This window comes from Podarcis tiliguerta (assembly GCF_965153285.1).
Source record: "Podarcis tiliguerta genome assembly, chromosome: 4".
NCBI lineage: Eukaryota > Metazoa > Chordata > Lepidosauria > Squamata > Lacertidae > Podarcis > Podarcis tiliguerta.
In genome coordinates this window covers 16,131,416-16,144,769 of record NC_139537.1, presented here as the reverse complement: position 1 = coordinate 16,144,769, position 13,354 = coordinate 16,131,416, and the positions used below count along the sequence as shown (strand labels likewise).

At 46.5% G+C, this 13,354-nt stretch overlaps 1 protein-coding gene across 2 annotated transcripts; it reads right to left on the bottom strand.

Moving 5' to 3' along the window:
* Positions 1-3,736: 3,736 nt before the first annotated feature.
* On the bottom strand, positions 3,737-13,352 carry LOC310675730 (ester hydrolase C11orf54 homolog). Of its 2 annotated transcripts, none has more exons than XM_083436768.1 (9): positions 13,228-13,352; positions 11,427-11,521; positions 10,897-10,995; positions 8,945-9,018; positions 7,868-7,969; positions 6,676-6,852; positions 5,668-5,817; positions 4,826-4,942; positions 3,737-4,123 (listed from the first exon to the last, which is right to left on the bottom strand). In XM_083436768.1, exons 2-9 carry the CDS (start codon positions 11,482-11,484, stop codon positions 3,950-3,952), a joined length of 951 nt encoding a protein of 316 aa, XP_083292894.1. In that variant the 5' UTR covers positions 11,485-11,521; positions 13,228-13,352; the 3' UTR covers positions 3,737-3,949. The 2 variants fall into 2 exon arrangements, with proteins under 2 accessions (XP_083292894.1, XP_083292895.1); XM_083436769.1 differs by having other exon boundaries at positions 11,427-11,563; positions 13,228-13,304.
* Between the last annotated feature and the right edge of the window lie 2 nt (positions 13,353-13,354).

Genomic DNA, 13,354 nt, shown 5'->3' with positions numbered 1-13,354 from the left:
ATACAGTGGTACCTCAGGTTACATACGCTTCAGGTTACAGACTCTGCTAACCCAGAAATAGTGCTTCAGGTTAAGAACTTTGCTTCAGGATGAGAACAGAAATCGTGCTCCGGCGGCGTGGCAGCAGCAGGAGGCCCCATTAGCTAAAGTGGTGCTTTGGGTTAAGAACAGTTTCAGGTTAAGAACAGACCTCCAGAACGAATTAAGTACTTAACCCGAGGTACCACTGTATATTTAAGGAATGAAAAGTTGGGGATGTTGGAGCAAAGGTCAGCCTGGTAATGTCCATCAGAAAAATATCCTACATCTCACCATAGTGGGAAAGACTGGGCCCAGCCAGCCGGGCTCTCTCCCCAGGTGCAAAGTGTTGATGAGGAACTTCAAGACCCCTGCTATCTCACCTGCTACTACTACAACTTATAATTTAAGAACAATTAAGAATAATTAAGAACAGTTTCAGGTTAAGTACGGACCTCCGGAACAAATTAAGAACTTAACCTGAGGTACCACTGTACTTTCTGGGTTTTTGTTATGTACTGAGTTGAATAGGATCCAAAATGCAGCAGTCTGATTGGTCCTAGAACAATAGGATTCAGAATGCAGCAGTCTGATTGGTCCACAGGAGCCACCCAATCCAGCTCCAGGTGGAAGTGAATCCGCAACCTGATTGGCCTACAGGAGAATCCCGGAATTAGCCAATCACGTGGGGCCCATTGTGTAAATAATGTATATAAAGCAGACATTCTGGGGGAACTTCCATTCCTCCTCACCACTATGAGCTGAATAAAGAGCATGAAATCCACTCTCGACTCCGAGTATATTTCAGTTTTCCACACTCCAAGTCAGGAATGGGGAAGCTGCCTGCCTTGTTGCTGTTGGGCTTCAGCGCTTATCATCTGTTCTGGCTGGTGCTGATGGGAGTTGAGTCCAACGACACCTGGAGGGCAGCAGGTCCACCCATCCCTGCTCCAAGCTCCACAAGAGCCATCAGAGACCTTGGAAGCAGGGCTGCAGCAGGTGTGCAGTGCAATACCACCAAGGTTTATTATGGAGCAAGTCCCGCACTGAATTCCACAGAAGATGCTCCGAGACAAGTATTTGTAATATTGCAGCTGTATGTTACAAGTTTTGTGCATGCTAATTTGGGGGCCCGGTCCTGTAAAACTCTAATCCAAAGGTCCTTTCAGTCATATGTAGTTACCACTAAGCCCAGGGGGGCTGAGTCAGGTTCCCCCCAAGCAAATTTCCCCTTGTTGGCAAAAAAGAGCAAAAAAGGCTCCCCATCAAATTGATAATTTGATAAGCAGAAACTGAGGAGATTTCACCCCTCCCTTATCCAAGAATCTCCTGAGAAGTCTGCTGATTCTGCAGAGAGGAGGAGGTGTGTTCTGCTCTCTACTTATTCTGCTCCAGCACCACATCAAAGAGTCAGTGAGTGAGTGAGTGAGTGAGTCAGTCAGTCAGTGTGTCGGAGAGGGAGAGAGAGAGAGAGACTGAGTGTTAGAGATTGTGTGTATAGATAAGGTTGCTGCTAAGAGCAGCTGCAGACACTCAGTGCGGTTTAGCATTCATTTATGCTTAAGCTCATTTAGCTCTGTATATAGTTGTATAATAGTTGTAGATGGAATAAAGAAGATTTTCTACAGAGCTGCTCTCCGAGTTGTTTATATACTCTGCTAGACTCTGCTGTGCGACGACTGTCTACTTGTGTAAGTAAATCCGGTGCTCACAACTCTAAGCTGTGAGTCCACAGCACTTTGACCTGTTCCTGTGCAGAAGGTGGTCTCTGGAAGTGCTACCCAGCTCGCCTAGCCCAGTCGGGGCTGAAGTGGATGAGTCCAGTTAGTGGCACTGGCTCAAGGGCGATGCTGACAGAAACAGCTGTTTTGCATGGGGGGGGGGGGCTCTGTGTGTCCTGCGAACATGTGTGTGGGGTGGCCACACTTTCCACTGCTAATCAGCGCCTAGGGGGTAAAAAAGCTTAGCCACTCCACTTTAAGTAACATAGAAATAACTTGAGTCTTTGAGGTGCCATCAGGGGGTTACTGTACTAGCACAGCAGAGGATCCTACACCGAACAAGAACTTTTATGGTCCTAACGCTGTGCTACTTGCAAGGAGAAAATTGTCTAAACAAACCGAGTGCAGCAGATGACTCAGAACTGCCACTTTCAAATCAGCTTTTTAGTTTACGTGCATTTGGGGGGGGGGGGAGTTTGCCTATCCTGCCTGGAAAAAAATGGTTAAAATAAGAATAGATTCAAGTGCAATTTTAAGATGTTTCATCTGGGACAAGAAGTGCTAAGAAAAAGCGTCACACCCAAATGAAGCACCCATGGATGAAATGGGCAATTGAGTAAATAAGAGACGTGTGGTTTTGTTGCACCCCAAAGTCAGGAGGAAAACAAAGAATAAATTCAGCGCTCCAGTCCAACTTTTGGCTCTCTTGCAAAGCAGCAACGTGAGTCCCATGTACGAGGAAGTAACCCCACTGAATTCAATAGGCCTTAAGTAGATGGTTAGGATTATGCTGTAAGCTGGAGACTTGCCCAAATAATAAAAAGTGTGTTTTTCAGATCTCTGTGTGAATCATTGAAATTTGCCGTGCTCTTCTATGTGGCTGGGGAAACTCAGCCATATGGGCTGGGTATAAATAGAGCCAGTGTGGTGTAGTGGTTAAGAGCGGAAGACTCGTAATCTGGGGAACCGGGTTCGCGTCTCCGCTCCTCCACATGCAGCTGCTGGGTGACCTTGGGCCAGTCACACTTCTCTGAAGTCTCTCAGCCCCACTCACCTCACAGAGTGTTTGTTGTGGAGGAGGAAGGGAAAGGAGAATGTTAGCCGCTTTGAGATTCCTTCGGGTAGTGATAAAGCGGGATATCAAATCCAAACTCTTCTTCTAAAAACCACCAGTCCATCTCCGCTCCATGTATTCTCTCTGCTGCATCCAAATCCTGTTTGGGGGTGGTCACATTATTTCTATGCAGCAAATTTGTAGGCGTGGGATGAGTTACTGAGGGAGACGGCTGCAAGGGTGTGTGGCTGAGACTATCATGAGGGAACCTTGCACTTTTGAATTTGTTGGTGTTAAAGCAAGGGAGGTTTGGCAACCGGCAGCCTCAGGCCCAGACTGGTCCATTTGGAGGTGCTGCTTGCTCCAAGAGACGATATCACCCTCTCTTTCCTGAAGCGGCTTGGGGCAGGAGGCAGGCAGGCTCCAAAACAGAGGAGAAGGGCTTACAGAAAACAACCCTTCCCCCTGATCTCTCTCCCCTCCACCCTCTCAGGTGTTTCAGCTATGGACAAAATGGCAATATACAGTGGTACCTCGGGTTAAGTACTTAATTCGTTCCGGAGGTCCGTTCTTAACCTGAAACTGTTCTTAACCTGAAGCACCACTTTAGCTAATGGGGCCTCCTGCTGCCATCACGCTGCCGGAGCACGATTTCTGTTCTTATCCTGAAGCAAAGTTCTTAACCTGAAGCACTATTTCTGGGTTAGCGGAGTCTGTAACCTGAAGCGTATGTAACCCAAGGTACCACTGTATGTGTTATATGTGTATGTCGTTGCTGGACTTACTAAACAACAAAAAACAACAACAGGGAAGAAATCCTCACCTTCCACTCAGTGGCCTGTTTGCAAAAATGGTTATTAATGAAAGAAAGGAAGTTGAGAAAACAGCTGGTAGAGACAACCCTCCCAGTAATTAAGTAATTGACTCCAGGTGTTCCTTGTCATCAGATTAAATTCAGCTGTATTTCCAATCACCCATTAATTACATGCCATCCCCCCTCGAGAACAAGCAAAATAAGTGCTATCTTCATGTGGTTATTGGAGTCCATCTTGTGACCGACGTTTCATTCCGGTTAAAGGCAAACTTCTACCAATTCGCCAGACTTCCTGTTCCTTGGCCGAGCTGGCTTCCCGCTGCAACCTGACCCCGTCTGGCTTTAATCCCGGCCAACCATGTGTGTCTCTTTGGGCTTGTCAATTCGGAAGAGAAACTCGGCGGGTTGAAAATACCCCAGGTACTCGACGGTCTCTGGGGTCGTATCCTGGTGGTAGTGGCCTCCCTCGCCATGGTGGCTGAAGCAGTGCGTGTGCTCGAGGCGCAGATCAAAGCCCTGGGGAACACAGGAAGGAGGAAAATCAAGCTGAGTGACTAGGCCATGCCGCAGGCCCAGCCCTCAGTTATATGCTTCCTTATAATGAATTTATGAAGAGAGAATCAGAAAACGAGGAAAAGCACTGCCCGATTGCTGCGCTGTAACAATTCAGATAACGGGACGCGGGTGGCGCTGTGGGTAAAACCTCAGCGCCTAGGACTTGCCGATCGCATGGTCAGCGGTTCGAATCCCCGCGGCGGGGTGAGCTCCCGTCGTTCGGTCCCAGCTCCTGCCCACCTAGCAGTTTGAAAGCACCCCTAAGTGCAAGTAGATAAATAGGTACCGCTTTATAGCGGGAAGGTAAACGGCGTTTCCGTGTGCTGCTCTGGTGCCGGGTCGCTAGAGCAGCTTCGTGACGCTGGCCACGTGACCCAGAAGTGTCTGTGGACAGCGCTGGCTCCCGGCCTCTAGAGTCAGATGAGCGCACAACCCTAGAGTCTGTCAAGACTGGCCCGTATGGGCAGGGGTACCTTTACCTTTACCTTTTAACAATTCAGATTGCAGACAGAAAGCGATATGCTGGAATGCTCCCCACTGGGGTTTGTTTGTGACCACCAGTAATGTCTGCGTGGTTAGACAAGCCAACATTTCTTGCCCCCCCCCCCCCCCCGCAGAACCCACCCAAGAGAACCCACGCCGTATGCCAACAAAGTGACTTACTGGATCATGGGAAACCAAAACGGGTTGGCAAATTAGTGGAGCCTTCATTTCATAAAACTTGAGCCAGTTGTTCACGTCCTCGTCCGTTTTCAAAGGACAGGCAGAAAATTCTGAGGGCTGTAGGGAAAACACAACTATATTTAAGGAATGGAAAGTTGGGAATGTTGGAGCAAAAGGTCAGCCTGGTAATGTCCATCAGAAAAAATATCCTACATCTCACCATAGGGGGGAAGACTGGGCCTAGCCAGCCGGGCTCTCTTTCCAGGTGCAAAGTGTTGATGAGGAACTTCAAGACCCCTGCTATCTCTCTTAATACTACTACTACTACTACTAATAATAATTTATTATACCCCACCCATCTGTCTGGGTTTCCCCAGCCACTCCTTGCGGGGGTTTTTTTAAACTTTAAACCAGACTTAAACTGGCCAGTCCTTCAAACAGAGGACAACTTTAAACAGAGGACTATCTTCTTACAGCTCTTTGAAAATAGGGGGCTTTAAAGTAGGACACAGGGCCACTCTGCATAGTAACTATGGTTTGTTTATTACCAACAAACCACAGTCTGAAGCCATGGTTTGTTGTTGACTTTCAAACCTGGATTCATTTCAACAAGCGACTCCAGCACCCTTCCTTAACTGCGGTTGGTTTGGCCGCCTGAGACACTCACCAAGCGGCTCTAAGTTCAAATTGCATACAGCAAACACAAGTTTGCAATTCAGAATATTTTCTACATGCATTTTTTCCTCCTATGCAGAACTGCCTTGTTTAGCATGGCAGTTGTACCACTGTTGTATACTCTCAAAGAACAAAGGGAAGAGAACCATTACTTATTTATTACTTACCATAATATGAATTTTTGCTTTTCCTTTCTGGATAACAAATGTCCCTCCCATGCCAACTGGCTTGTCACCGTAATATTTTTCTAAGGCTTTCCTCATGCAGGATATGAAATTCTGCTCCCCAGTTCTTCGATTTGCTTTCACTTCGATGACCTTTAAAAAAAGGAGAGAAGCTGTGTTTATATTATGGACACGAAAATGTTGATTATGCAACTTTCAATTCCTGTTTTGAAAAAAAGCAACACAGCATATTATAATATACAGCTTAGCTCTCAGTAATATTGTAAGAAGGCTTCGTAGCTACATAAAGCTTCTTTCCTAAACAGTAAGTACTGTCACTACCTGCCCCACAGCAATTCTGTCAGAGCGGTGCTACCATTTGCATGAAACCTCAGAGAGAACAGTTTCATTTAACACAACTCAAATGAATTTATGATGGAAGCTATTCACCACAAAGGGACGCGGGTGGCGCTGTGGGTTAAACCACAGAGCCTAGGACTTGCCAATCAGAAGGTTGGCGGTTCGAATCCCCGTGACGGGGTGAGCTCCCGTTGCTCGGTCCCAGCTCCTGCCAACCTAGCAGTTCAAAAGCACGTCAAAGTGCAAGTAGATAAATAGGTACCGCTCCGGCGGGAAGGTAAACGGCGTTTCCGTGCGCTGCCCTGGTTCGCCAGAAGCGGCTTCGTCATGCTGGCCACATGACCCAGAAGCTGTACGCTGGCTTCCTTGTCCAAAAAAGCAAGATGAGTGCCACAACCCCAGAGTCGGTCACGACTGGACCTAATGGTCAGGGGTCCCTAGAGAGCCAGTGTGGTGTAGTGGTTAAGAGCGGTGGACTCGTAATCTGGTGATCCGGGTTCGCTTCCCCGCTCCTCCACATGCAGCTGCTGGGTGACCTTGGGCTAGTCACACTTCTCTGAAGTCTCTCAGCCCCTCTCACCTCACAGAGGTGCTCTCCACCTTCAACTAAATGCAAAGACTGTATGCGTTATAATCAATGAGACCATATACCTTGCCAGGAAGGCCTTCACTGGCGTACAAGTTGGCCAGCAGCCCAAATTCACAATCCTTATATTTGGAGCTGTACTGTTCCAGCAAGCACCCACCATCCTCCGGATTAATCTTGGCCAAATAACTCCAATTGACAGCTGGTTTTTTCTCGTTTTTAGCTTGAACGATAGGGATAAGCTAGAGAGAGAAAGAGAGAGAAAAAAATTAACTTTACTGAATGGATCTGCTCTGTTTATCGGGCATCACGATCAATAAAAAGAAACACCCACTGACACTCCAGGTTAAGGTCTCTTTAAATGTAGAGTGTACTATTCAGAGGAAGGCGGAGGTCCTAAACCATGCAGTCCTATATGTGTCTGATCAGAAATAATTCATGTAAAGTTCAGGGTGGGTGGGGCTGACCTGCTGATAAGCAGGTATAGGGATTTCAGCCTAGGTTCCACTGAAATTAAGTAGTGTGCAACCAGGATTTGAGTCCGGTTAACGAAGGGAGCCTTTCTTCTGAAAGAAGCTCTATGTAGCGAGATGATTTAGTGTTTACCACTGGATTTTGAGCATTCTAAGTTGAAATACTGTACCAACTTACATGGCTCAAGTCCCAAAGGGATAACACCCTTGGGAGCTTATCTTGTGCCCTCTATTTTAAGGTTGCCATATGCCCGGAATTTCCTGGACATACACGGAATACTGCAGTCCGGAGTAGTGTCTGAGTGGAAATCGGCAAAATTATTCAGGGAAAATCCAGGCGCATGGCAGTGTTGCTTTAGCTGATTTCCCTTTAAAATCAGCTAAAACTTTGGGAAAATCTGAAAAACATGACAACCCTGCTCTATTTTGATCCTTTTATTGTGCCTATTTGCTTTTAAAGCTTGTTGGTTTTATTTAAACAATTAATGTACTGCTTTACCGCAGTAGTCCCTCAGCAGTTTACAATGCATTTTAATTAGGTATTTTAAACAATTTCACACAAGCTGCTTAGAGATTCATTTAAGCTTTATTAAGCAGCCGACATACAGCTTGTTTAAAGAAATAAAGGAAGGCACGTTTTTAACGTCACATGCAGCCTGGCCTTGACCCAAGGTCACCTGAGCAGGAGCCTGAACCCAGACGTCTCCAGATGAGCCCTCTCAATCATTACACTGGCTCTCTTGATCGAGTCTGGCATACGTGTTAAGAGCTAATGTTTACCTACCTCAGCATTGCCTCCGACAACTCTGGACGAAGCTGCTCCGGCTCCGAGAAAGAAAGCTCCCGGCAGCTGCATTTCCTTTGCAATTGTGTTCAGGTCATAAACCTAAACAAGAAAGGTGTGTGGGTTTTTCACTAGAATTGCTGTTCTCCGTTGGATAATCTATGCCCGGGACATGCTTTGAAGGCGCATAACAGAAGGACCATAAGCTCAGTGGGAGAGCTAAGTCCCACTCAAGAGTAAGCCCACTTGGACATACAGTGGTACCGCGGGTTAGATATGCTTCAGGTTACACACTCCACTAACCCAGAAATAGTGCTTCAGGTTAAGAACTTTGCTTCAGGATAAGACCAGAAATCGGGCTCCAGTGGCGCGGCAGCAGCAGGAGGCCTGATTAGCTAAAGTGGTGCTTCAGGTTAAGAATGGACCTCTGGAACGAATTAAGTACTTAACCTGAGGTACCACCGTATCTAACAAAGTAATATCTAACAAAGTAAATCCACCAGCACAAGCATTTCTCCTTGCCCAATGGAACTTGCCCTCCCCGCCTCCTCTCTCCATGCTCCCTTCCACTCCCCAAATATGCTCTGGAGCAGGGGTCGGCAACAAGGGGCCGACAGGCGTCGTTTAAACGGCCCCCAAGCCGCCCCCAAACCGAGCCGAGTCCATGCGTGCTGTGCTAAACTGGCACAGCGTGGAGCGGGAACTCGCTTCCGTGGCACCAAAAATCACATCTGTGCAGATGCCGATGCTGGAAATTGCATCTGTGCAGACACGACCTGGCCCATGGAGCGATTTCCTGGGAGCGAACCGGCCTAGACGTGGTAAACCTTGCCGACCCCCTGCTCTGGAAAGTTCAGGGAACCCCCAGAACAGATCTGGGGTCATGGGAAGAACACAGGGAGAGGGAAAGTTCCATTACACAGCTGAAGTCTGCTTTGTTGGGATGCCATGCACTGAAATTAATGGACCTAAGTTAGTTATTATCCATCAATTTCAATGGATCTTGAGTACAGCTCGCATTAGATACAATCCCATGTTTGTGGGCAGATCTATTATGTGGCCACAGGTACAACTCACCTTCTCTTTTTGTACAAGAGGCAAAAGGTATGGAACGCCGCCCACGTCGGCGATTCTAGGCTTGCCGCAAATACCTGTAAGGCGACCAAAAGAGTTTAGTTTCTTCAGAAAGCTAGGGCCAATGGTGGGGAGTCCAATAACATCTCAAGGGCAATATGCTCCCCATCAGCAATTTAGAAGAAGAAGAAGAGTTTGGATTTGATATCCCGCCTTTCACTCTCTTTAAGGAGTCTCAAAGCGGCTAACATTCTCCTTTCCCTTCCTCCCCCACAACAAACACTCTGTGAGGTGAGTGGGGCTGAGAGACTTCAAAGAAGTGTGACTGGCCCAAGGTCACCCAGCAGCAGCTGCCATTATGAATCTACACTAGCCAGTGGTGGGCAAATAATAAGGAAGGTCGCTGCCTCTATGCTCTGCTTGTCAGGGAGAGACTCCATCAGGCAAGGCCTCCTTCCACCTGCCTTGTCCCACCCTCCAGTCTCTGCTTCTCATTTTGTACTGTATTAGGTTGTGCACTGTGGTTTGCTGTGTTTTATTGATTGGAGTTTAGAAATTACTTGCTGTAACTGTTAAGAGTAGATTTTTGTTTCATTTTGAAATGCTGATATTTAATAGTGGTCCCGGGTCCTAAGGAAGTTAGATTAGCTTCAACGAGAGCCAGGGCCTTTTCAACTCTGGCTCCGGCCTGGTGGAACGCTCTGCCTCATGAGACCAGGGCCCTGCAGGATCTGGTTTCTTTCCGCAGGGCCTGTAAGACAGAGTTGTTCCGCCTGGCCTTTGGCTTGGAGCCAATTTGATTCCCTCCCTCCCTCTCTTTTTCCTTTTCCTTCTCCTCCTGCGATGAGGCTGCATTTTCATATTTTAATGTTTCAATATTTTAATTGTTGTATTTTAATCTTGTTTTTAAGTTGTATTCATTCAACTTGTTTTTATTATTGCTTGTTAGCCGCCCTGAGCCCGGCCTTGGCTGGGGAGGGCAGGGTATAAATAAATATTTTTATTCATATTATTCATATTTAATATTATTCTATATTATTTTAATGAATGTTGGATGTTATTTTATTTGCGTACTGTATACTGTATTATGCATATTGTCTTATTTATATCATGTCAGCCACTCTGAGCTCGGCTTTGGTGGGGGAGGGCGGGATACAAATAAAATTTATTATTATTATTATTTGGCCAGCAATTGCTGGACGTTTAGTAGAGAAAACAGATCACTAGTATAAAATGCAGAGGCTTTCTTATTCAAGCATTCCCATGAAGGGCTCCATCTTCTCCCAAATTTGAGACAATGTTAACCAAAGGAATCTCGAACTTATGACATGTTTGCAGCATAGGACCTGCCTATGTTATATCAACATCCCCACCGCCCCCATTTCAGGTTGTGGGTGTCATTATGTAGATCAGTGGGGAGCTTGTGGTCCTCAAGGTGTTGTTACATTACAACTCCCATCAGCCCTAGCAAGAAAACCCAATGGTCAGGAATTATGGGAGTTGTAGACCAGTAATGTTTTAATTTTTTTGGGTGGGATAGGGACTTCCCTATCCCTGGAAGTATCAGTAGGCTCAGAGGAATCCTGGAGGGTTTTGGAAGTGATTTCTTTTTTAAAAAAGAACCCCCCCCCCCAAGAAAAGTGGTTACACTCAAAAACATCCCAGTGGGGACCATGGACATAGCTAGGGGGGCAGCTGCCCTCCCTAGATCAAGTAAAACAATAAAACTACTTAACTGAGGTTCCGTCCCCACAACATAAACCCTGGCCACACCCAAGATGGGGACTAGGTATGCTCAACACAATGATTAACTTTTTGAGGAGGGTAAGGAGACGAAAGTGGGAGCAGGGGAAGAAGAGGAAAGCAATGGAGTATCCTGGGAAAGGATGTGGCTGGCTGGCACCTTGCACAGAAGTCCTCTGTGAAATAGGCATTTCATAGATTTCACTAATTACCTTTAACAGGAAATGTGAAGGGTTCTTTAGTCAGATCAGGGCAGTCCACTACAGAAACCTGAACATCCGCAAAGTTTTCTTTAAGTCCATTTTGCAAAACTAGAAGAAGGTAAAGAGTGCATTATTACTGTTGTCTTTAGAAATACTTAGGACAAGCTTCCTGCAATGAAACGAAACAAAAAGCACCAACTTAGCAAGGCAAGGATATCGCATTAAAATGTGCACCCAGCATTCAAATGCCTTCTGGGTGGTGCAATAGCTGTGCAGGAAAGAGCTTAGCTATCTATTGCCTCTTCTCATTAGGCATAGATATGGGACTAGTGGATAGAGCTAAGTTTTTCTCCCTCCCTAGAACTATTGGACATCCCAAGAAACAGCATGTTGAAGGAGGCAAGACAGAGAAAAGAAACTATTTCATGCAGCTCATTGTTAAACTATGGAACTCGCTTCCACTGGAGACTCCAGAGGTTTCCCCTCCCATTTTGTACGTCACAACATTTCTGTAGCATCCAAGAGTCATATCTACTCACCTCCAACAAGTTCTTCCAGGCTAGGTACATGAAAAGCAAACATCTCAACATTGGCCATCTTTTTCTTATTTCACGCAGCAAACTGAACAGCTAAGCTGCGGAGAGATCAGAGTACACCCCAGAACACCTTACAAGGTCTGTTAATGAACACATAAGTTTAGTGATTAAATACAAGCTGTGAGTGTTTGCACAGGCTTTTTACAATATACCTTTTCAGCTACTGTTTGGGATACAGGCAACGCTCATGTTATGTGAGGCTGCATCCTGAGTAACTGGAAACCTAGTTGTGCAAATAGTCCATTTTCAAGGCTGCACATTTCCCAAGCTTTCAACATGTCTATTTTTCCTAGCTGCTCTCTGAAATCTTGTTCCCTTTCCATTCTCTCTGACTAAGACAGTTACGAAACTCAGCAGCCTGACACTGTTCCATTAATCATACACCAAATAGAAGAACAACACATTGCTGGGTTTGCATTTAGCACCTAAATTACCATTTTCTTCCAATCACTAATTTGTACAAACCGCTATCATGTTCTCCCATTTGCAGCTTTGCTCAGACGCATATCCTGTTAAATTCAATGGGATTTACTTCCAGCTAAATGGGATTAGGATTGCAGCCTTAGCCTCACACTGAAAGGATGGGGCAGTAGGCTAATTTCTCACACACAAAAATGAGGAGAATAGCACCTAGACATTTTGTCTTGTCTCAGATTCTACAAATTAGCATAACTGATGTAATCTAGGGGTTGTGGTTCATGGGATGGAGGGGACAACGTCCTCACCTGGATGCTCCCGTCACTCACCCAACAACTGCCTTATGTGGTTTCCCCAGTGTGTTTCTGGGACGAAGGTTGCAGTTATCCATTAACAAGGCAATGAGGCAGTGCAACCTTAAGGCTTGCTCAGAACCCCTGGTCCCTCTGAGTTCAGTGCAAACCTGCATAGATCTACACAGAGGCAAGCCTTGTTTTCAACAGAGTTTGCTCAAAGGTCCATATAGTTAAAGCTATGGTTTTCCCAGTAGTGATGTATGGAAGTGAGAGCTGGACCATAAAGAAGGCTGATTGCCAAAGAATTGATGCTTTTGAACTATGGTGCTGGAGGAGACTCTTGAGAGTCCCATGGACTGCAAGAAGATCAAACCTCTCCATTCTGAAGGAAATCAGCCCTGGGTGCTCACTGGAAGGACAGATCCTGAAGCTGAGGCTCCAATACTTTGGCCACCTCATGAGAAGAGAAGACTCCCTGGAAAAGACCCTGATGTTGGGAAAGATTGAGGGCACAAGGAGAAGGGGACGACAGAGGACGAGATGGTTGGACAGTGTTCTCGAAGCTACCAGCATGAGTTTGACCAAACTGCGGGAGGCAGTGGAAGACAGGAGTGCCTGGCGTGCTCTGGTCCATGGGGTCACGAAGAGTCGGACACGACTAAACGACTAAACAACAACAACAACGGGAGAATGGGATTTCAACGCTAACCACAACGTTGTAGAGTTGGAAGGGATCCTAAGGGATCCTAGTCCAAATTAACAATTAACAAATTGCTTAGGCCCAGTTCCATGTTGCATGGCTGCAACTCTCTCCAGCCACCTCGGGTGGGCAAGAAGTTTAAAAAATAGCAATGATGACAATAGTTAGCAAAGCGCCTGGGATTGCAGCCTCGCCTTACAAACCCACGCCCAATTCCTCATGCAGTCTCAATGAGCAAAACATGCATTGCATTTCAGCATGCATCCCCCCAACCCGTGCAAACAATTCTTGGCACACACACACACCTCGCCCCATGGCGGCTTCAACTTACAGGAATGCAAACTTCAGCGCCCTACTCCCGTCTCAAGTTCCTTTCTCTGACTGCCTCTTTCCTAGGGCAGCGTCACCTGCCCCTCCTCCAATCACCTCGCAGCTGGAGCGCCGCACCCAGCCACGCC

Coding starts and splice junctions, on each gene's coding strand:
- LOC310675730 (XM_083436768.1), bottom strand. CDS start 11,484: ATGGCCAATGTTGAGATGTTTGCTTTTCATGTACCTAGCCTGGAAGAA. Junction 10,996..11,426: donor CCTGGAAGAACTTGTTGGAG/GTGAGTAGATAT, acceptor ACCTTCTTCTAG/TTTTGCAAAATGGACTTAAA. Junction 6,853..7,867: donor TTGTCGGAGGCAATGCTGAG/GTAGGTAAACAT, acceptor TTCTCTCTCTAG/CTTATCCCTATCGTTCAAGC.